At 25.5% G+C, this 24419-nt stretch overlaps 1 protein-coding gene across 1 annotated transcript; it reads right to left on the reverse strand.

Annotated features, from left to right (window-relative positions):
- Positions 1-5297: 5297 nt before the first annotated feature.
- On the reverse strand, positions 5298-23468 carry LOC145830170 (ATP-binding cassette sub-family B member 6-like). Its single transcript, XM_082938071.1, has 16 exons — positions 23293-23468; positions 22485-22652; positions 20697-20889; positions 19078-19224; positions 17224-17289; positions 15924-16056; positions 13470-13636; positions 11491-11728; positions 11054-11163; positions 10451-10642; positions 9837-9968; positions 9106-9258; positions 8031-8209; positions 7565-7778; positions 6126-6289; positions 5298-5817 (listed from the first exon to the last, which is right to left on the reverse strand). Exons 1-16 carry the CDS (start codon positions 23451-23453, stop codon positions 5706-5708), a joined length of 2529 nt encoding a protein of 842 aa, XP_082794197.1. The 5' UTR covers positions 23454-23468; the 3' UTR covers positions 5298-5705.
- Between the last annotated feature and the right edge of the window lie 951 nt (positions 23469-24419).

Genomic DNA, 24419 nt, shown 5'->3' on the forward strand with positions numbered 1-24419 from the left:
TTTGTTATGAATGGCTACTTTACTATATAAAAATGTAAGTCATTAACAACAAACTTTTTTCGAGCATTTAATTTGTTAGTAAGATTTATTTTATAGTAGCACTATTTGTATGTAAAATATTTTATTTAATTCGACTTTAAGAAAACTTCAAAAATTTCAATGGTTAAACCGGGGACAAATCTGTTTTGAACGAAGGGTTACTTTTGCACGAAAACACTCTTAAACGGCGTAACTATGCACGAGTATCCAGTTTTGCTATATTCATAAATTTTTCATGGATTCAATTTTGCACGATTGCCCAGTTTAAGTCACTGCTGCAATCGTCAACCGCCGCTCACCAAATTGGCAGAAGATACCGGTTACAGTCCAAGGCCAAAGGATAGCAGTAACAGTGATAGTAAATCACCGCTACAATCGTCATTCGCCGCTTACCGGGCCGATAGATGGAACAGCTTACCGGCCAAAGGTAAGTATTAGAAGTAACAGTGATAGTAAACCACCGCTACAATTGTTTCCAGCCGCTCTCCAAGCCGACAGGAGGAACCGTTTAACAATTACCTGAAACTAAGTTTAAACCCATGCTAAACTGACAAGGTACAAAAAAATTAATCCGTGTTAAAGCGACTACTCGTGAAAAAGTGACTTTGTGCAAAAGCGTTACATCATTCAAAAGTAACTCGACCAGGTTTTATTACCAGTGAAATAAATAGGAGTAAGAAAACTGCTTGCAAAAAAAAAAGTTAAGGTTAAGATGAGCTTCCTGGCTAAAATTAAACTTATGCAGTTAAACTAAATTTAAGCTTTCTAAAAAAAAAAATTTTACAAACAAGATTCTTTTTTGCCTTTGAGTAAACTTATTACTATTTATGTTTGTTTTATTACACATATGTTTTATTTATTTATTTAAGACAATTCAACATTTAGAAAAGAGCATTTTTCAAAATCTTACAGTGCTATTTTTGGTAATTTTTTTTTTGTAGATTTTAAACAAAATAATTATTTTTCAAGTTACGAATAAAAAATAAATAGAAACATGTTTTAACAAACAAAATATACAAAAACAAACGCGATAACTAAGTAATGTTCGATATAAAAACTTAAACTGTACAATTTAGAAACTTTTAGCAAAGACAGATGAAAAACTAACAAATCTTAAATTTTAGGTTAAAATAAAAAATTACATTAATAAACAAATATTTCATTTTTTAATATATCAATATTGAGATCGAAAACTTAAAATATAAACTGTACCTTATTTACCAGCTATGAAGTTTTTTTTTGAGTGATAATATTTTTGATTTACTACTTGTATAATACTGGTTAGTTAAATTTAGTAGAAAAATACCTGTTGTTACTACGCGTGTAAATTTTAATATACTTACAACTTGTATAAAAGTTAAATTTATAATAATTGGAGAGTTGGTATCTGTCGTTTATTTGGAACAATTTGTTTTTTAAATACCACTTTTAGTGTTACAGTTAATAAAATTTAACTATCTTTTTAAGTTACTTTGTAAAATATTAATATGAGTATAAGCAGATTAAAAAGTGTGCTTAGCGTTTTCCAGGACATACTTTTGCTAGCTCAATGTTTATTTTTTTTAAAAAATGATAGGTTTTACATGATTAGTACATAATTTACGAAAGTGCTACATATATTTAAAATGTTTAAAAGTTTTTTGTTAAAATACCTATCAAAGCAAATTAAAATTAATACAAAAACAAATACGACATTTATCTCTTTACAAGTTTACAGAATAAAGCTTCTAAAAGGCATTTAAAAGTTTGCGTAAAAACATAAACTTAGCCTTATTAACTTTATAAAAACTCATACAATTGATTTCAAACTGTAACATTTGATAATTTTACGATTAACAAATATACTTTAACGTCATTTTACTACTGTAAATATACACCTAAACCTAAAGATTTAACTTGTAACAAAATAGTCAACGTTAACAAAGATAATAGAGTTTTCAACTGTAAATACATTTTTATAAAAATAGAACAAAAATAGATGAATAATGATCGACTTTGAATTTTACCTGTTACTTCAGTTAACGCTTTAACAGTTCAATTTTATAATTTATGTTAAATAAAAGTTCTATAAAAATCAAGTAGAAATAGAAAATAAAATTTATGTAAAAACCTAAACTAAATTTTATTAATATGTTTCAAATTCTAAAAAGAAACAAAATTTAACATTAAATATCTATGCACTAACAAAAAAAATGTAATTTCAAACTATATTGTAAATTTATGTAAATACATAAACCTAAAAATATAATTATAAGAAATTAGATAATGTCAACTTACACTAAAAATATATTATTACCCTAAAAATATACTAACACTATAATGTAAACATCGGTAAAAGTCATCAAAGCCAAAATCTTGACTTTTTTTACTGTGAAAAAAAGCTCAAGCTAATAAAAAGTTTAGATAATGAGTTTAGGTCAATATGCAGCGTTTTTAAAAGCTCAAACCAAATTATTGGAAAACAAATTCTATTCACACTAGACTATAAAATAATATAAGTCTAATTTTTTTTTTAACGTGTCTCGATTGCCTTATTATAAAAATAATGGGTTTAAACTGTTATTTAAGTTTTAATTTGGTTTTTGTAGTTGAAAAATTTAAATAAGCATCATTAGAAAAAAAAAACTTTTAGTTTAACATAACTATGTGTGCACACTAGAATACTTTTTATACACACGAGTCATCTAGACAGAGTTTATGTCACTGGTCATAACAGCAAGCAGTAACTTCTTGGTAAAACATCATAAACTTTTTTAATTGACGACTGCAAGTTTCTTCTGTTGCAAATGACTGATAACTGCAATGAGAACTTAGCCTCGATCTCAGTCTACCGAAAACTTGTGGTCTGGTGATCCAAGTTCTAAGAAATTAGTTCGTTTCTGAGTAAAAAAAAATATTCTAAGCTTTATATTTAATCAGTTAACTTGGCTAATGCATTTACTATTTAAGTTTTTTTAATTAACTAAAAAAATAATTATAAATTTTAAGTTATAAATGATGAGTCTTATTGAGGTGAAACATTGTTTTAAATCTAAAATCTATTAGAAACTTTGCAAAGAATGTATGTTTATTAATAAATGCAATTCTTTACTGATGGTCTAAAATAAGATAAAAACCTCTATAGTTCAAAATGTACCAATACTATAATTAACTAAACCTTTAAACTCATCAATAATCAATTAAAGGTTAAAATAGCTATTATACACTCCTAAAATTACGTTTATAGAGTTTTAATGCATCTTATTTGGTCTTTACTTTTTAAGTATTTTAAAATTTTGTCTGGTACTTTCCAGAATGAACCAGGTCTTTTTAATATACAGGTGGCTCAGTCCATAGTTTATTATCTCGATAAGATAGTGATTTATTATCATGTGTACTATTAAATCTCGAATATAGATAAAATGCTTATCCATTATTACACTTCGAATCAACTACAAAGCTCAGATTTGAAATATAAATTTCTTCTAAAGTCTCTAGTTTAAATAAGGTCCTTTGATTATTTTATCTATTTAAAGTTTTCCACGTTGTAGTTTTAAAAGCCACCTAGATTATCATTAAACTGTTTTCTTTCCCGATTGCTGTGCTACTTTAAATAGTTTTCTGCGCTATTTTATTTATTTTAAAATATGATTTTGTTCAAAAGTTTTTTGAATTTTAAATTAATATGTTTTTTAGGTTATTACTTGTTCTACTCACGTATGTTTGTTTACAAAATCATACAAATTTTTAGATTACACTGCTATCATTGTAGATGGGTAATTTTTCTTAGTTTATTTGTTTTTAATAAATTTTTTAAACACGGTTCTTAATTTGTTGATTAAGAAAATCTTAAATATTCTTAGACTATTTTGTATAACTTAGTAAAACTAAACGGTAAGTTTAAATATTTAGGCAATTTTAGATTTATATTTCTACAAATGTAATACGTTTTTTGTTTTTCCAATTGCAGAATTATTAACATTTTGAGAGGAATGCAAAAAAGTGTTTTTTTTTCATATTTACCATTTCTACTGTTAAATATCTGTCCGAGCAGATTTTTAGAGTTTTGTATATAATGCGAACTATTAGATTTACTTTTTGTTTAATGGGGTTATATGGTCTGTACGGAACATAGATACTACTATAGATACGCTTTCCACAAATATTTATAGTCTTTAAATAGACTAAGATGTCAAAAAACGCAAGTTTTTCTATTGTTTACTCCAAATTTGTGTGATGTAGTTTAAACTTTACTACTAAACTAAAAATTGATCGAATTAATATCAAACATAAAAGGCCTTGTTAAGATCTGATTTTTATTGATTGTACCGAAAAACAGGAATTGTTCTTTATGATATAAAAACAATTATATCTACTGTTCTACTTCATCTGATTATAAAGAAAACTACTAAAATAATAAAATACTATAAAAACCTTTGGTGTGCAAAAACTTTTTTTATACGGCTCTATTTCTTTTTTGATGAAGATTTTAAACTGTTTTAGTGTTTGTTGTATATTTGCTATCTATTTAAATTTTATTAAAAATATTAATTAACAATACCTTAACAAGCATGTTAGTAACTTTTGATGCAACTTTTATAATGTTTGTTGTTCTGAAAATTAAATAATATTTGAAAGATTTAGTTTTAGAAAAAAATAATGTTAAAAACTTTATATTATATAGATGTTTAAGTAGTTTAGAACGAAACAATACTAACTTCTTGTTTCTGAATGAAAACACTTTACAACTTATTTATTTATTTTTAAACACTGTAAAATAATTTTTACCACAAGTTTATAAATTAATTTTTTATCAGAGTTGCCAAATGTTTATTGTAAATTTCTTCAAGGTTTAAAAAAAACAAGTTTTTTGGACATTTTCTAGTATAAAATCATAATAAGTAGAAAAAACCTATCTAAAATAGTATAACAACATTGAAAAGATACTGGAAAGCTACTTAATTGTGTTTTTTAATGAAAAATAACACAATTTTTTTTTAAATCTTTACCATAGATTTTTCTTATGTAATCAAACTTTTGTTACTTTAAATGCAAAATTTTTTAAAACTCCGGGTTTTTCTGTGATTTTTGTTTTAAATTCCAGGTTTTTCGGCAACCCTATTTAATATGTAACAAATAAGGTAGATTTTATAAGAAACACTTTAAAAGAGTAAAATAAAATAAAATTTGAAGGTAATATCTAATAAGCCTAATAGTATATGCTCTAGTATATTAAAATCATGAATACTTCATAATTACACGATGTTTTTGTAGTAAAATTTATTATTTTAGTACATACTGAATTGTTGTACAACACAATTTAATAATTTAGGCAAAATTTTTTTTTTTTTTTCAAGTAACATTTGTTGATATATATATCAAACTAAAACGAACCGCAATATTTACTTAAATAAAATATGTGCAACTTATAGTTTTTAAAAGTATGTATATACTCTAGTTAAAATCTTAAACTATTTGAACAATACAATAAAAACATAAAAATATGAAAACAGAGCTAAGTGAAGAAAACAGTAATAAATACGCAATACATGTTGATTATACAAAAATAGTTCTTAATGTAAATTTTCTATAAACTCCTACATCAAATTTAATACTTCTACTCAGATTGAATACCAAACAGAACTCCCTCAAACTTATCTCCTCTTTACACGACAACTCGTCAGCAGCTACTTGGATTTCTTCTCTTCTTCTGCATGCTTGACCGCATCAGAAGTTTCATTGAGCTGTTCATTCCACAAGTTCGAATAAGTTCCGCCAATTTCCAACAGCTCATTATGGCTGTTCAAAAGTTTTTACGTAACAAAAAGTAATTGATTATACGGTTGAAACAGATTTAACAAAGGAATTAATTCAAAAATGAACTTAATATTGAAAAATGTTTATATCAAAACAGGTAGTTACTCAGTTTCACCGCTGGACAAATTTTGAAGCTGCGATTCATATTCAAACGAATGTTCTATTTGAAAGGAATCACAGCTTCAAAATCTGTTCAGCGATGAAACTAAGTAACTATCTGTTTTGATATGAACATTTTTTCAATATTTAAAACTCCATTTTTGAAACCAGAACTTTGTGACATCACAAACCTGCCACGCTCGATTATTTCTCCTTCTTGCAACACAAGTATCTGATCACAGTGGACGATGGTCGACAGTCGGTGCGCCACCACAATGGAAGTCCTTCCCGCGCAAACTGTTGCAAGTGAAGTTTGAATGTTCCTCTCTGTTGCCGTATCCAACGCTGAAGTTGCCTGTTTTGTGAATGCTACTTTTAAATGTATTATAATTGCACAGTTAAAATCAAGACCAAGTTGGTAAATCAAAACGTAATCTTTTAAATTTCTTACAATGGTATTTGTAAATTAATAAATACTAGACAAAGTTCAACTAATTTAACAAAATTTGTTTAACTCAATTATATACCTTAACAATGTTTAAAAATCCTTATAACATGAGAAAAAGCCTTTAACTTAAAAATAAACAATAATTATTATATAGATGGTGCTGATAGCAGTTTGTATAAACCAGGGTTTACCTTAGGGGCCACTTCAGAAATATAGGGAGCCAAAGGGGGGCTGAGTAGTAAATGAGCCATGGAGCCGTAATTTGAAAGTTACACAAGATATTCTGGAGTTGATTATGAAGAGTAAAAAACAAAGGACTTAGACGTAATTAAAATTAGTTTAATGAGAAATGTTGTTGGAGAAGGCCATAGTTTTTTAAATTAATTAAATTCAGGGCCTTATGAAAAAAAATAGAATATTCAGGTATAAACGTTTTAAATGGGTACTTATAATGTTCAATTAGTATGAATTGCACTTATACTAAGCATTTTTAACACTTTTTTTTTCAGGATGACAAATTTTTTTTATCTACATGATAGACCAAAATTCCAGGTTTTTAAAGTTTTTTTTTTCAAAATTTCAGAAATTCTAGGTTTTTTCAGTTTTATTTTTACCCTAAATTTTCAAATTCTAGGTTTTTCCAGGATTCCAAATTTAGTGGCCACCCTACCTATCGAACGTACCAACTTTTTTTTTGCGGAAATAATTTGCACTTGATAAAAAATAACATACTTTAATGTTTTAAAGTTTATAAATTTAATGTACCCCGTATTTATATATATAACTTATACATAAAATCTACTAACTAAGTTAATAATCTTTTGCCTAACCTTTCAGTAAAAATATTAATACTACGTTAAATGTTCTTTAAATCATTAACCCAGCTCACTCAAAGTTTTAAATTATTACTTTTATCTTTATTTTCAGGTAGGTAAGGTAAGTTTGAGATAAAAATACAAAAAATAGATAATGTATTTTTTATGGTAAAAACAACGTGTGTGCATTTTCTAATTCTATAAAGAGCACACTAATTTGTGAGTAACAAAAAAAAAAGTAACAAAGTTATAGCTATAAACTAAAAACTGTACTAAAATTAGTTTGTGTTAACTATTCTTAAAAACAAAAACAAACTTAAACTAGTTTTCTTAAAATAAATAAGTTACAGACAAAACAGCAACAAACTTCATCTAGCAGCACTATGTTCGGAGATTTGAGCAGGGTTCTCGCGATTGCAACTCGCTGTTTCTCGCCTCCGCTCAACTTCAACCCTCTCTCACCTACTTTTGTTTGGTATCCGTCCGGCATGTTGACGATCCTGTGGTGGATGTCTGCCAGTTTGGCGGACTCCATCACTTCTTCATCACTGGCATCAACTCTCCCGTATCTTATGTTGCTCCTACATGTTGAGAGTGTTTACATTTTTCGTTATTATTAACAAAAATGACTTATTAAGATAAAAAAATAGTATATAATAATAAAACTAAGCCTGAATTTTGTTTGTTACTAGCAAATCTAGAGCAAACTATTAATATATAAATCTAATACACTTATACGAAACTAGCATCAAAATAAAAGTTTTTAAGCATTAGGTTATTGACATTACATAAAAAAAAATCTTACAAGTTGTCTTAATAAAAAAAAAAAAAACATTATATCGTCGTTGAAAAGTACGGTGTCTTGAGGGACAACCCCTAATCCGTTCCTGAGCGACTTTTGGGTCACGGTGCTGATATCCACACCATCGATCTCGATACCTCCCGAACTTATGTCGTAAAATCGAAGCAGCAGTCGGATAATCGTACTTTTTCCTGACCCAGATTGGCCTACCTGGAGTTTAGAAAATTAAAAGTGGTAAAAAAAATAATTTCCAAATAAAAGTATAAAGGGTTTAATTTAAAAGTATTAATTTAAATAAAAACAGTATTAACTTTTTAGTTATTTAAATAAATCAACATTTTAAAGAATACTTAAAACTTTTTTTGCAAAAAAAACAACGGTCTTGTAGTTAATAAATATTTTTAAGAGCTATGGTTTATTTACTAGTAAAATTATATTTAAAACATGAAGTTAGTTTAAAAAAGAAATAACACACTATTTATACTATATGATTTGATGTATTGAAAAACAATAAACAGAGATCTCAACTTATTCAAGGAGAATCAATAAAACTTAAATCTTTTTAAAACACTTTTTTAAGCAACTTTTTTTAACTCAAATTTCTAGAATTCAGTATAAGTAATGTTGTCTTAAGTTGTGACAAAAACTTAGAATTATAAAACTTAATTAAAACGTTTACAAACACACTCAAATAAGAATGAATCTTTAAAAATAAAATTGTCAAGAAAAAAAAATTGAATGATGAATTTTAATCGAAGTCTTAATTTGAATACTCTCTACAGTTGTTAGATGGAAACTAACTTCATTTCTTACCTATGTCAATAGTCAATAATAATTTTGAATCAATATAATATTTCTTTTTAGTATGGGTAAATTTTATTATCATCTTAACTAAAAAAAATATTAAACATTTTTATACAACTATGTAGTTCTAAAGTTAAAATTATATGTTTGCATAAAACATTATTTTGCATAAATTTAAATACTATTTTAGTTTCAAAAAAGTTTCTCAAAAACATTTCATTCTTCCTGACTTCAGCAAGTTTGTTAGTACTCAACGCAGCAGGGTACACTAAAAATACCTACAACGTAAAAATGATACAAACCAAAGCAAGCGACTGCCCCGGTTCCACGGTGAAAGTGACGCCCTTGAGAATCTGACGTTCAGGTTTGTAGTGGAAGTAGACGTCTTTGAAGTCGACGCGTCCCATTCCCAGTGGCAGTTCGTCAGCGTCCTCATCATCCACCACTTCACTGTCCTGAAGACGTTTTTGTTCAAACTTTTGTTTTTTATGTTGACGTTTAAATTCGAAAGTTTTAAGTTGAAAAATAAATATACGGCTTTTGATTAAAGAGATTTGAGAAAATTCCAAACTTTTAAATTAAATTTCAATAATATTGCAGTTTACTTAAGAACTATAAAAGACTAAAATTTTATTTTATTTAATATCTATTAAACTGTTTTTGTTCAAAACCAATCAAAGAGTACTCTATTTTAAATAAACAACTAGTGAAAAATATTATTGTAAAAAACACTATAAACATTTTTTTTAATTAAGTTACCAATTTTACTTTTTAAGTAAGAAAAAAGCTGAATAATCTTTACTTTACTCAATAAATCAATATTAGAAAAATATTTGCATAACTGTATGTATATAAGTTTAAAACAATACTGTAGAAAAAATGTTACAAACATTATCGATTTTTTAATTTGTTATTACTGGAAAACTGTGAATAAGTTTATTAAAAAATAACAATAAACTTCTATTTACATTTAAAACTTTGAAAAAACAAAAAAAAAACTCTTGTACTGCGATAATGTTCGTTGACAACTAACTTCTTTAAACAAATCAAACATGTTTTCCATGTCAATGAAAGCGCTTTGTATCATTCTGTAGTAAGTTCCAAAGTAACCAAGTGGGGTGTATAGCTGGATTATGTATGTTCCAAACAGTACATAGTCCCCTACCTATGTTGTACATTAGCTATGCGATGTTACAAAAAAATTAAAGTCTTAAGTTGCTAAGTACAAGATTGTTGAACGTTTTAGAATATTTCAAACTGAAAGTAATCGTACATTTTAAAGACAAAGCACAAACATTTTTTACTACCCTTAAATCTAAGTTATTTAAGTACGACTACGTTTGATGATCTTATAACTAAAAATTAAGCTCTTTAGATAATAATTTTTGTAAACATAAAAAGTATTGAAAGTCATATGCTAAATGAAAAATATTTCATTCAGACAAAAAATGTTACGTTAAGCAAATTTTTTTTTTAAATATCTAATAAATGCTTTTAGTAAATCTGAGAGTTAAAAAAAGTATTATTATTTTCTCAAAGTTGTGGTTAATACTGATCAATATTTCTTTTTATTATTCACAAAATATAACTTTAGTTCATAATAATTAAACAAAGCTTTAAAAGTTATAAATAATCGAGACAACTTACATTGAACTTGTCATCTAGCACAAACTTTGCGCACAGCAAGCTCCCAGCCAGCAATCCTAAATTTATGATGGTGGCTTGGCTCATGTTCAGAAAAACTAACGAAAACCCGGTCTTATACTCTGAATCTTGGTAGTCCAAAATTGCTGTTTCGAATTTTTTCACTTCATAAGACTCAGCGTTGTAGTATTTTACCTGTGAAATTATTTGAAACCTTGTAAAATTATACAGTAATGTAAACTGGTTGAGAACTCATTTACACATATAGTCGTTGTGCAAAAACTGTTTTTTGTGCAAATTAAACCACAAGCAAGTAATACGTAAATGTAAAGCATTATATTTTAAATACTTATACTAACAGACTAGTTTAGTTTAAAAAAAAACTGTTATTTTTATTTTCTTATATTTTATATAAAGAAATATTTAAACTTTACTTGCAAATTTTGAAACATAAATATACTTACAATTAAGACAGTACACCGAATTCAACTAAAACTTATATAAAAAGAAAAATCTTTAAACTTTAAGCTTTTCTATAAAAAACTATTGATGCCTTTAAACCTCATAAGACAGAAACAATAACTTAAACAAATAATGCGTACGAACAGTTTCGAAATTGAGAAGTGAATCGATGGCACGTTGTTTTGCTTTATTATCTTTCAAGTTCATGTTGCGTCTAAATTTTGTTCTCCACTCAGTTATTACAATGGTACAGGCTGAAATTCACAAATGCATTATATGTATTACAAACTTTAAAAAAAATAAATAATTGAATGTTTATAATGTTGTTTAAAAAAATATCTTACTTATAATTGTTTTTATTTCTAAAAACTCAGATAATTCTAAATTTGTTATACTTTATATATAACTCAAATTAACAACAATTTTTAAGTTAAACTGCAAAAACTTGGGAATCCTTAAAACTTCAAAAGAGTCATTTTTAAACAACTTTCAATAAGATTTAAAATATTACTAGACATCATCTTCCCATTTAAACATAAAAACAAAAGGCACAAGTTAACAAAAACTTCCACGAAACTCACTGAGATACAAAGCGAGGCAGACGAACACGATGAGTCCGAACCAGGCGTTGAAGGCTGTGATGAAGTACACGACGGCGATTATGATGTCAGCAAAGGTCGGTATGATGCTGAACACTACATAGGAGAGGATGCTGTTGATAGATGACGTTCCCCTGTCGATCGACCTCAGCACCTCACCCGTCTTCCTGCCAAGATGCCATCGCAGCGACAGCGAATGCAAGTGAGAGAACAGCTTCAACTGTATGATTAAGTTCTTTGAATATAAGATTACACTAAAAAGTAAATATCAGCTAGTAAAAGTGCAGAAATTTTTTAATATCGTTTATGTGACCTGTTTAACCTGAAAACGCTTTTCTTGAAAGTCTGAGACCTTCGATTAACATATACTTATTAAAGCTATCGTCTAGAAAATTTGTAAGAAAGACAGTTATTAAATATATAGATCAACCTTATTTTTGACAGGTTGATGCTAATCTGTAATTAATTAATCTAATTCAACAACTTATTTCTACATATAAGAAAAAATTGAGCTATTTTTTTTTATTAAATACAAAAAATTTAAATTGAACAATTCTATAAGCTCTATTAGATGCTGATTAAATACACAAAAAAGACTAATTCCTCAAAATCTAACACCTATCAAAATTTAAAGCTTCGAATATTAACTTAATTCTTTACTGATATTTAAAAGTTGTGCATTTAGTTTTTATTTTTAAGAAAACCTTTATTTTCTTTTAAAAGATAATATATATTTTACTTATTACTACTTGGAAATTTACTTTTTGAAAAAAGAGGAAAAAGAGATGTTTACAGCCTTTATGTCCGAATTGAAGATAGAAAGTGCATCCAATAAGCAGATCTCATGTTTATGACTTTTACACACTTAAAATCTTATGATAATCAACTTTTTTTTTTAACTGATTTATATATATTAAAGACTTTTTTAATTTAATTCAAGTTAAAATTTTATACAAACAATAAAAAAAAAATGAGAAAAGTTTTTTTAAAATCATTCTTACTTAATTGATAAAAGCTAAACAAAAACGTACTCTTACTTAAATCTATTTGAAAAATTTAAAGAAAAAAGTTTTGCTGACAAGTCCATTTAACCAAAAATTAAGATACTGGTATACTGTATACTGGTAGTTGCTTAAAAAACTGGTAGGTAGTCTTAGTGGTAAAAGTCGAAAAGTATTCTTGATGTAAAACTTAAATGGAATAACTATTAGTTAAATTTTCATATCCAAAAAGAAAAACTTAGCTTTTTTTATACTAGCAACTTAAAATCTTTTTTATGCTTATTAGAAATTGTATTAACTTTTAAATCAATATTTAACAGTGTAAGTAATTTTTTATAAAGCTAGTACACTAAATTTACTTCGAAAGAAGCTTTTATCTACGTTTATAGCAAAATAATATCATTTTTCACTTGAAGTACTACACACAGGGTTGCCACACATTTTTTCAAATTTTTTTCCAGGTTTTCCAAATTTCTTCCAGGTTTTTAAAAGTACACATTTTTGGGTCTATTTTTAGTCAAAAATTAAGTCTAAGGTAAGAATAGTAATATATAGTATAAAAACATTGAAAAGATAATGTAAAGCTACTTTAAATATGTTTTCTAATAAAAAATGTTTGATGATGAAGAAAATTTTCTATTTCTATGATAGATTTTTCGTGTAATACCGAAATTTTAGTACTGAACATGTGAAAATTGTTAAAACTCCAGGTTATTTTAATGATTTTTGTTCAAAATTCCAGGTTTCCAGTTTTTTTTCAAACTTTCTTAAATTAAAGGTTTTTCCAGGTTTTTTTTTGTCTAAATTGTCAAATTCCAGGTTTTTCCAGGATTCTAAGTAAAGTGGCAATCCTGTACATATGACAAACATTAAAATATAGTTAAGTACCATGAAAAAAACTTTTGGTAACTGAAGATCATAGACTAATGCAAGAAGGATTTAGTAAAAATATATGCAAACTTGAATATTTCTGTTAGTGTACTGTTGAACTCTGATCCATAGAAAAGACCGCATGCTGTTGAGAAGACCAGAGCCACCACCGCTGCCTTGCAAGTACCTCAACAAAGTGTACACTACAACTTGAACAGCAACAATGTTCCACGATGACCCTTCACTCAAGCTATTCACTGTTTAATTCACAGACGGGTAATTCGAAATCAAATAAGTAACATCTGTATAACTACAAAATTAAATTCATTATAAACAAAGTATTTAAAGATTTATTCAAACTGATTTTTAGAAAAAATTATAAGCAGTTTCTTTTGTTCGTTTTAATAAAAAGACTTTAATTTGTTTAGGGCAAATCAAGGTTTACCAAAGTCTATTTTTGGCTACCAAAGGGAATAATTAGTAAAGCGGCGAAAAATTAAATTGGTAATTGAAAAATAAAGGGGAGATGCTTAACAAAGAAAGATAATTATTTTTAAAATTCCTGTTAACTGTGCGATAATGAAAAGGACTTTTGGAAACTATGGTATAAATAGATGAATTATACCGAAACTTTTCAAAAAAAAAAATTGGATAAAATATTTTAGTAAAAGATTAAAAGTGTTTCTGTTATTAGCTATCACCTATTGAACAACCCTGGATGTTCTAACCATTATGATGATAGATTAAAGGGTTTTCGGTTTTATGACAATTTAAACTCTGGAAATTTAATTTTTATAAGAATTTTAAGAGGCCTCATCTCCAAAAAAAAATTTAATTAATTTAATTAAACTTGAAAAAAAAAAAAGAAAATGCTCGTGTAGTTCTAATTAATAAGAATACGATTGTAAAATAAATGAAAAAATATTTTTGTAAATAGAAAACTTATAGCTACTTTAAATGAACATTGCTTTAATTGTTTTAAAATTTTATTTAGCCATATATCAATTTTTTTTTTTTTTATTATTAATCAACTATGGTAGTGATAATTTTATTTACATTTATCAACAAATAATAATAAAAAAACTAAGATTAATTAAAACTTGAATATTTGTAATTTGAATAGTCAGTGTTTAAATAGTTAAGCACTTAAGTTTTAAGTATTATTTAAGCCACGCAAATTATATAACTTGAATTTAAAAATAATTAATCATAAGATAATACACAGCTCTATAATTATCTTTACTAGAACTTATAAACTTTTGTGTCAATTAGCATGTAATTTACATTAAGACAATATTAAATGTTGTGAAATATAGCAAATTAAAATTATAGTTTGCATGTAGATGTAATCGAAATTACTCATAAATTCTAGACCAACAAAAATTTAATTGATATATTTTTAAAATTGTATGTGATTAATTAATTTGCTAGAAGTAAAGCCTAAAAATTTACAACAAAATATTGAAACCGCGCATTAGAACGATTTTAAAAGATAAAAAAAAATATCATTTATGTAGTAAATACTATGTGCAAAAATAGAATGTTAAACTACAACGATTGACTATATATGTATAAACCTATTGATAAAAAAATTAACTTGTCTTTGCACAAAATTGCAAATTAATACGGGAACCGCAAAGTTTCAACCCGCGTACAATTCCCACCCGCCCGATTAAATCCGAGAACCGCTTACCGACCAAAGGTAAAGCTTAGAGGTAAAATTGATAATAATAATAATAATAAATTAATATTAAGTTAATTAAAAAAAAAGAATAAAAATTAAAATACAATAATTGTGCGCGAGTGGGAATTGTGAGTATACCAATTAATACATATTTAAATTTAAATTAATAGAGAAATTTAATCCAAATATTACAACATAAAAACTATCTAAAAAGTAATTCTAGTTGAGTAATTTATCATTTAAACCGTAGTCAAATGCATATAAGGATAACTTTGAAATAAAAAAGTAAAATCTTGTAAAATTATACAACTTCTTCTATGCTTTTGCATGTTCTCAACAATTGTTTTTGTTTATTAAATAATGTTGTAAATAAAAAGTATAGCTAATGGTATGTTAATTTAAAAAAAAAACACTTTATACAGGGTTGCCAAAGCTTTTTGAGAAATTTCTTCCAGATTTTCTAAATTTCCTACAGGTTTTTAAAAGTACAAGTTTTTGGATCTGTTTTTAGTATAAAATTACTTTAATAGTAAAAAACTGTTTTAATTAGCATAAAAATATTGAAAAGATATTTTAAAGCTACTTTAAAAATGTCTTATAATTAAAAAAATAATAACTACAAAATAAATTATCCATATGACAGTTTTTTTTGTTAAATCGATATTTCATTACTTTACATGTACATTGTTTAAAATTCAAGGTTTTTTTAGTGACTTTTGTTCAAAATTCCAGCTTTTTTATCAAAATTAATAAGTTTTTATGTTTTTTTAGATTGTACTGTCAAATTCCTAATATTTTCAGATTTTCCAGGATTTCAGGTTTCTTGGCTACCCTGTTTAAACTACAAAAACATGACCTACCTATATTTTTAGAATAAATAGGCACGTAAGGATTAACAACTCGACCAGCAACAAGTATTAGCAAGCATAGAAAGACACGAATCTGAAGTGAAATGCTTTTTGAAGGCCATACACTTGGTAAAAGTAGTCCTAGCTATAAGAATTTTCAATTATTTAACTACAACTTTATTTCTTAATGTTCCATCAAAAAATCAACGATATACGATAAATAAGTTTATTATAATTTAAAAAGCAAAAATAACTCAAAAGTTTATGACGATAATTAAAAAACTATAAAATAATTAAATGGAATTTTTAACAATTGGTAATAATCACACTTTCAAACTATATTTGATATAAACTTTATTAACGTTATGCACAAATATCTGAGCAAATTTTTTTTAATTTGTATTCCAAGTTTTGCGATTTATCAACGTAATTAGGAAATTATGTCACTGTGTGCTTGACTAATCAAATTCTAACAATTGAAATGTTATACATTTCAGTTATTGTTAACTATCTTTTTCAATAAAAGTTCTTATAAAAATTTTTTTACACTTTTGTAAACTTATATAAACCTACAAGAGCATCTTTAATTTTTGCAAAATTTTAATTAGTCATTGAGGTTTGGCTAAAATGAGTTTTAACATTTAGTAATTATTTAAAAAAAAATCAATATTATTTTACTATTATTATCAAAATCCTATTAATTAGACTTACATGAGCTTTTTTATAAACATATATTACTTTTTGAGAATTGGCTCCTTAATTATTTTTAAAGAATTCGAATTGAATAAATTTGAATGGTCATGTAATCTACAATACTACATAAAAGTTTTGCTTACTCATACTACAACAAAAAAAAACTTTAAAGCATAGATTTTAAAGATGCTGATGTAACAAAACTGTGTAAACAATAACCAAAACAAATTAAGGTTCAAAATTACTTAGTTGTGTTTCTTAACTATCGATAAATTAACAACAAAATTAAATTTTATGGTAAACATAATGTAACTTATTTAAATGTTTTTTATTATTTATAAAGTTGCAAAACTAATCAAACCTTATATAAAAAGTACGAACATAAAAATAAAATGTTTACATATACAAATTTTAACAAAAAAACTTGAAACTATTAAAAAGTTAAGTATAGCAAAGTAGCTATTACACTTATGTATAAAAAAGCGAATATAGGTTATGCAAATAAAAGTGTTATGTTTTAAAAACAAGATTTCACACTTTCCTAAAGCATTACAAGGATTTATTAAAATTTATTATTTAAAAAATATCTATAAAAATTATAAATAAAAAAGAAACAAACTTTAGTCTTTAATCCTTTCCATGTTGATTGATTTTCTTCATTGTTTGTTGTAACATTATGGTTATTCTGAATTTGTTTGCATAAGTATTAAAAATCAATACATTAAAATAATTTGTCATTGACTTGTGTAAAAAAAATATATTTAGAATATGGTTAGTGTACTATTTTTTTATTTGTTTCAGTTGTTAATACATACCACATAGATAATGTGCACGTGCTCTAAAATTTGTATATTTTTAAACCAATCTTATAAGATTATCAAACCCTTATAAATAAACAAAGTATACCGTGTTTATTACCCAAATTGACAAATTGTCTTTTACACAGAACTACTAACTTTTGTTATGTAAATTTCTAATTTTTAATGAATAAATGAACACTCAAATTTTTTCTTTCCAATTTATTTCGTCAAATTCTCTTCAGGGAAATTACGATTGAAACAAAACAATAAAACACAACAAGTATATATACAAAAATTTTACAAATTAATTAAGTAAACGTAAATGTAATCAACAAAAACTTTAAAAATCAACACAAAATGGTCTTAAATAAATAAGGCTAAGGTGTAGTCAAATTCTTTCTTTTTACATAAATTTGGTTTATTTAAATGTATTAAAATGGCTTCAAGTCTAATTAATTCCAATGTATTTGAACATTGTCGCATTACACTGAAATTAGATAATGCAAACTTTTTTCCACAACTTGGATTATTCACAAGGTGTTCTGCTATCGCAGATTTTTTTATTGCATTTTTGATTGCAATACTCTTTTCGTCTTTTTTGTCTTTAATATACGAAGTGATACACTTGGGAACATGTTCCTTTATTCTATTTGTGAAGTGTCGAGAAGTTTGACCAATGTAGCTGCTGTCACAGCAGCATTTAAACTTGTAAACTACAAGACGTTTTTCTTCAGTTGTCATTAGGTCTTTTTCGGGAAAAGAGTATTGCAGTCAAAAATGCAATAAAAAAATCTGCGATAGCAGAACACCTTGTGAATAATCCAAGTTGTGGAAAAAAGTTTGCATTATCTAATTTCAGTGTAATGCGACAATGTTCAAATACATTGGAATTAATTAGACTTGAAGCCATTTTAATACATTTAAATAAACCAAATTTATGTAAAAAGAAAGAATTTGACTACACCTTAGCCTTATTTAGATAAGACCATTTTGTGTTGATTTTTAAAGTTTTTGTTGATTACATTTTTGTTGATTACATTTACGTTTACTTAATTGATTAGTTTATTAATTTGTAAAATTTTTGTATATATACTTGTTGTGTTTTAGTGTATTGTTTCAATTGTAATTTCTTCAAGAGAATTTGACGATATATAGTAGAAAGAAAAAAATTGAGTGTTCATTTATTCATTAAAAATTATAAAATAAAGTCTGATGTTTAAATTACTATAAACTTCTAATTGTTTTTTTAACTTCTGAATTTTACAAAATAAGAAGAATAGCACTGATTCTGAGATCAGCAAACTGATGCCCACTGGCTGATATCAAAACTTTATCTTAATTATGAAATAAATATTCATTTTTTAAAATTATTATTACTTTTAGTGTTATCTTTTGAAACTAATATGTCCGCTAAATTTTTTTTAGATAAACGGAAATCATTAGATATTTTCAAGCATTTTTTTTTATACTTGCCAACCGCTACAATAATCATATAAAAAAACTTTATGTAAGTGTTGACTTGGTGTGATACAGTCTTACCAAACAAAAAAATTAATAATAATAAAATATAAACCCGATTCGTAATTGATATACCACATTTGTTTTTTACTAGTTTTTAATACTAGTTTCATACAAACAGTTTTTTTTTCTTTGTAAAACAACTAATTACATACATTATTACCATTTTCTACATCACGATCAAGATCATTGTTATTAATCATGAGATAATTATGCAGGGTTGGAACTCCTGGATACCACAAACCAATGAAAAACAGCAAAAAACTTGTTGTCAATCTAACTATCCACAAGTAAAAGTCAACCTGTTGTATCAAAATAAAATGTAAAATACTTATAAACTTTGTTAAACCAAGATTAGGTTTTTTTTAATATCTATGTAAATAATTTAAATATATTTTAAATATGATTAGTTTATAAATAACTTTAATAAGATAATATATTACTTTTGGATATTTAGTAGTTTCTTAAATTAAAACTGTACAAAACAAATTTCTAGTAATAAAAACACTTTTCATTTTCAAAACAAGTTGAAATGTACAGAAATTCACAAGGTTTATTAAAATACTTTTTTGTAAGACTTAGAGCTCAGCAATAAATGTTGTTTCAATTAATAAAAACTTTAAAAAAGTAGAATAACACCTAACATTATACAACAAATATTTTAAAACTCAACAAGAATCAAATTAACAAAATATTTATATATGAATATTTTTTTTTATTTGTTTAATGTCAAAGAGTTATACCTTTTGCTAGAATTGTATTGTAGTTAAAAAAACACTGAAAAAAAATTGAATTCATACGTAAGAAAATATGTTTTGTGGAACTACTTATTGTAACTATGAACAAAAAAATAGTAGTTCAGTTTACTGTTTTCTAAATGTATTACCAAAAAAATATTAAAAAAATTAAAACACTACAACTTAATAGTTGCCATAATTAAGAGCCTTTTTGTAATTTAGTCTGTAAAGTACGTAAGTGAAAACAAAACCGTTCTTATTTAAGGGCATAGGGGGGATAAACACCTTTTTTTTTTTTGAAACATGATCTTAATTTATTTAGTTTTTACTAAGCTAAAAGATGCTTTTTACAGATATTAAAAATTCAAAATAGTTTTTGAGATATAGCGGGTCAAAGTCGGAGGCAACAATAGGATCCTTATGGGAGGCGCAAACTAAAACGGCAAAAATAGACTATTTCACTAAAAATCTATCTTCTCCTACGCTTTTTGAGATAACTACCTCAAATTTTAAGACATGTTTCTTGATATATTTCGAAAATTCTTTCAGAATAAATTTAAAAAAAAATTTAAAAAATATATATATATAAAAATAAATAAAAAACGGTTTTTTTTTTTGTTATAAAATTTTTATTTTTCAATTTTTTTAAATCCTGTTCCGACAGAATTTTCTTAATATTGCAAGGAACATTTCCAAAAAATTTGAGGTAGTTATCTCAAATAACGTAGGAGAAAATAGATTTTTAGTGATTTCTAGTTATTTGCTGTTTTAGTTTGCGCCTCCCATAAGGAACCTATTGTTGCCTCCAACTTTGACCGGTTATATCTCAAAAAATATTTTGAATTTTTAAAATCTGTAAAAAGCATCTTGTAGCTTAGTAAAAACTATATAAAATAAGATCAAATTTCAAAAAAAAAGTGTTTACCCCCCCCCCCCCCCCCTATGCCCTTAACTGTGCTAGTAGTTAAGGTCAAATTATAAAATAATTTTAAAAAGTAGACACTGAATCAATTATCAGAAACCAAATAAATTTTTACCAGGTTGCTTTTTGTCAATCTTTTGAACCACCAATTAGTACTATTCCATGAAACAACACTCAAAACTTCAATTATCAATAGCACAGACCAACAGCTAAGGATTGTTTTAGAATGGCCTTTGTAAAATGATGATAAAATTTTCATAGTTCGTTCAAGAAACAATAGCCAAAAACAGCACAGTACAGAGGTTAATCTGTTAAAAATAAATGACCTGTTAAATTTATTCTTACTTTAAAATAAAAATATTGACTCAACAGCTTTACTTATCATTCAACTTCAACAGTGATCTACCAGATCCACTAAATGGACGAGACAATTTATATTAAATTACACTAGTTAAAACAAAAAAGTAATCTTGATTAGTACAAAAATGTATTCATAATCACTATGTAATAAAAGTTTTAAATTATTTTAGTTTTTTTCAGTGTTCATTGGTCAGAAAACTTAAAAAAAATAGAAAAATAATAATATAAAAGTATTAAATAATTAATTTAAAAATATTTATAAACAGCATAAGCTATGATATTATATTGAAACACAACAAATTAAGTATAAACATGATAGCAAATGACTTCTAAGAGGCTGCTGGTATTTGACCAGTGCATGAAACACTGTGTATTCTAATAAATTTAAGTGCACAATTATAGTTTATAATTTTGTAACTATACTGAAATAGAGTTTTTAATTTGTCTTTTCACCAAACTGTTACATTGTAACACAACAATTATTATCACTGCTTTTTCTCAATTTAGTTTTTATCATACATATACATTTTTGTGCTAACAATTTCTTTTATATCTATGTTTAATACAGAAGTCTTCCTCTTGAGTTCGCACTTTAAACAAAAGTTGCTTTAAGTGTGAATCCTACAAGAAGAGCAAAATTTTTAAAAATATGATCATTTTTTTACTAAATGGATAACTTAAATTATTAAGTAGTCAGCACTGTTGTGAAGCGGTATAAGCTACTTTAAAAATCTGTTAGCTGTTTAAATAAATATTCATTAAAAAGCTTCTTTCTATTAAAACTATTATATATGTTTAAGCTACATATAAAAGTTAAGATTTTTACAAAACTTATCAACACCAAAAAGTGACTGTCAGACTTAAAAAGCAAACTAGTATTACAGATAGGTTTTCTAAAGCATCTACTTTAAAGTAAAACTCATTGTTTGTTATTTTGTTTTAACTTTTCAAACTTTGTTTATTAGACAGCTTTTATATCATAAACTATCTAAAAATGATACCTATGTTAAAAACATTGACTACTTTTTAATGTCTAACTTTCATTAAGCACATTTTACAATTTTTTCTATATTTAACCATGAAAATTTTAGATGTAGGTCGCAGTGTTTTTTTTTTTTTTTTGGATTTTACAGCATTTTTATTTATCAGTATATAACAATTTTAATGTTTATTTTACTTTTTTATATATTTTTACTGCTTCTAATTACAAATGTACTACAGACTACTAAAAAATCAATTTTTATAAGTCAACAAAATACAACAATAAAATTACTTTATAAGTAACTAATAAGAGATCAAGTAAAATAGTAATAAACGCATAAATAATTATTAAGTTATGAAAACACAAACAAAACAAGTTGGTCAATAAACAGATAAAAAACCAAGTTTTAAGTGTAATTAAACAATAATTTTTCTAAATTTAATTACCTTGATCAGAATCAAGCCAGGTCTTAATTTAAAAAAATATTTTGATCTGATAGATAATTATTATGTAAATTTCCACTATTTTTCAGTGTACAGAAAACTAAAAAAGTTTATATACCTGGAGAACATATTCAAAATAGCTAGTCCAGATGTGTGATGATGAGTAAGACCAAACTGTAGACCAAACAATACAGGTACCTCTAAGACCAACAATATCATACAGAAAACTTGAAGGTAGAAAAATGTTGACTTTGGTATGTACTTTGCCTCAACAATAACTGCTTCCCTGTACCAAAAAACATTAATAATTAAGTATAAGTAAAAACTAATTGTTTATTAACTTCAGAACTAAAAGTAATAAAATTAATTCGAAAAAGTTAAGTTTAAAACTCATCTTTTAGTTTTAAACTGTATAATAAAATTAATATCAAAGAAACTAAATCTCCCAAGACAAATACCCTTTTCCTAAACAAGACTTACAAATGAAACAAAACTTAATCTCTTCTAGGTGGAATATAAAAACTAAATTTTTGTTTGAATTTAAATTAGAAAAAATATACTATGATTTAAACAACTTTCTAAAACTCTATTGAACTTTGGATTAATTTTTGTTGACCCTGAAGAAACTGAAATTGCTTGAGTTCATCAATTTTACTGACTCATTAAATTTAGAACTTATTAAATAAGAGATATTTTGTAGCTAATGAACTCTTTTGAGTAAATCCTGGTGTTACAATAAGATTTAATATAAATAATTTTTGTAAAAGCTTTTAGCAAATAAAACTATTTACTGTACATTTACATAAAACAATTCTATATGTTGAAGTGTTTATGAGACATTAAATAAGTATGTAGTAAAATAAAAATGTTTATCTTTTTATAATAAGTGTTACAGAAGATTTAAAATTCTATGTATAAATGTTTACTTTTTCATTTTAAAAATTCTTCTTATCAGTATACATGAGACTATCAAAAGTAGTGCATCTGACACTGTAAAGTAGAGACATCTTGAAAATCCATCACTAATCCAGGCAGGTGTTACATTTTGATTTTGTCCACAATATGAAAATGATAAATTTTGATCCATATAGTGTTTATTGTATGTAACTCTAAATTTTAATTTATCAAGAAAAGAAAAATAATCACTTTAGAAATTGTATCAAATTCGTTGTAGTAATTTAGCTATTGAAAAAAATATCTAAAATCAAATTAAACACAAAAAAAAAAGTTATTTTGCTAGTAATTGTTTATGTTAATTCTTAATAAGAGTAGACAAGTTTAACTTTTTTTTAATGTGAAATCACAAAATATTTTCGAATAAAAAAAGTAAATTAATTATAGATGAAGCTTTAATGGTAAATAAGCTGTTTTTGTTTATTTTATTACAGATATAGCAAACACGAGTCATATATTAAAATATATAAATAAATTTATCTACTATTGATAAAAGAGTTTATCGAAAAAAAATCAAACACTCATAATTATTATCAATTAACTAGTTTAGAAAAAGACTTTGTAGTCATCATGCAATACATCACTCATTTAATTTAATTAATTTAAGCTATAAAATTTAATAGTAAAGTCTTAAACTTTAAAATAAGGTACAACTTAATTAAAATTTTAAAGTAATAAAGTGGTTTTAACCTTGTGAGTGTTTGCTAAATGACGTGTCACCAAGGGTTTTTTTCATTAAATTGTTAGGATTAGTTTTTATTACAGTTAGTTAATTTTTTTTTACTTTATAGACAGATTTAATTTTATATTTTGTATAAAGTGATTTTGTATAAAGTGTATTTAAGTTTATATAACTCTTTCTTGATAAATTTAAAGATAGGGCGGGTGTGGAATAACACGTGATGAGACAAACTCACTCACTTGACCTTCAGAAAACGTTTATCATTGCAAAGGGGAGAGTAAGTTCTGATGTTTTTCTGCCATTAAAATAAAATAAATAAAAAACAAAAAAAAAACTAAGTACTGATAATACTGGTAAACGATTTTGTAACAATTGACTTGTTTTGTTAGGTATAAGTTCAGCTTTTAACTATAGTGT

Source organism: Thalia democratica, chromosome 2 (assembly GCF_965202585.1).
Source record: "Thalia democratica chromosome 2, ktThaDemo2.hap1.1, whole genome shotgun sequence".
Taxonomy (NCBI): Eukaryota; Metazoa; Chordata; class Thaliacea; order Salpida; family Salpidae; genus Thalia; species Thalia democratica.

Bases quoted from the DNA above. Each gene is read 5' to 3' on its own strand.
- LOC145830170 (XM_082938071.1), bottom strand. From the start codon at position 23,453: ATGGATCAAAATTTATCATTTTCATATTGTGGACAAAATCAAAATGTA. The intron at 16,057-17,223 runs GTTTGTTTCTTT...AAATTCTTATAG, and splicing joins GGAAAGGATTAAAGACTAAA to CTAGGACTACTTTTACCAAG. The intron at 9,969-10,450 runs GTAAGTTGTCTC...TGTACAACATAG, and splicing joins TGCTAGATGACAAGTTCAAT to GTAGGGGACTATGTACTGTT.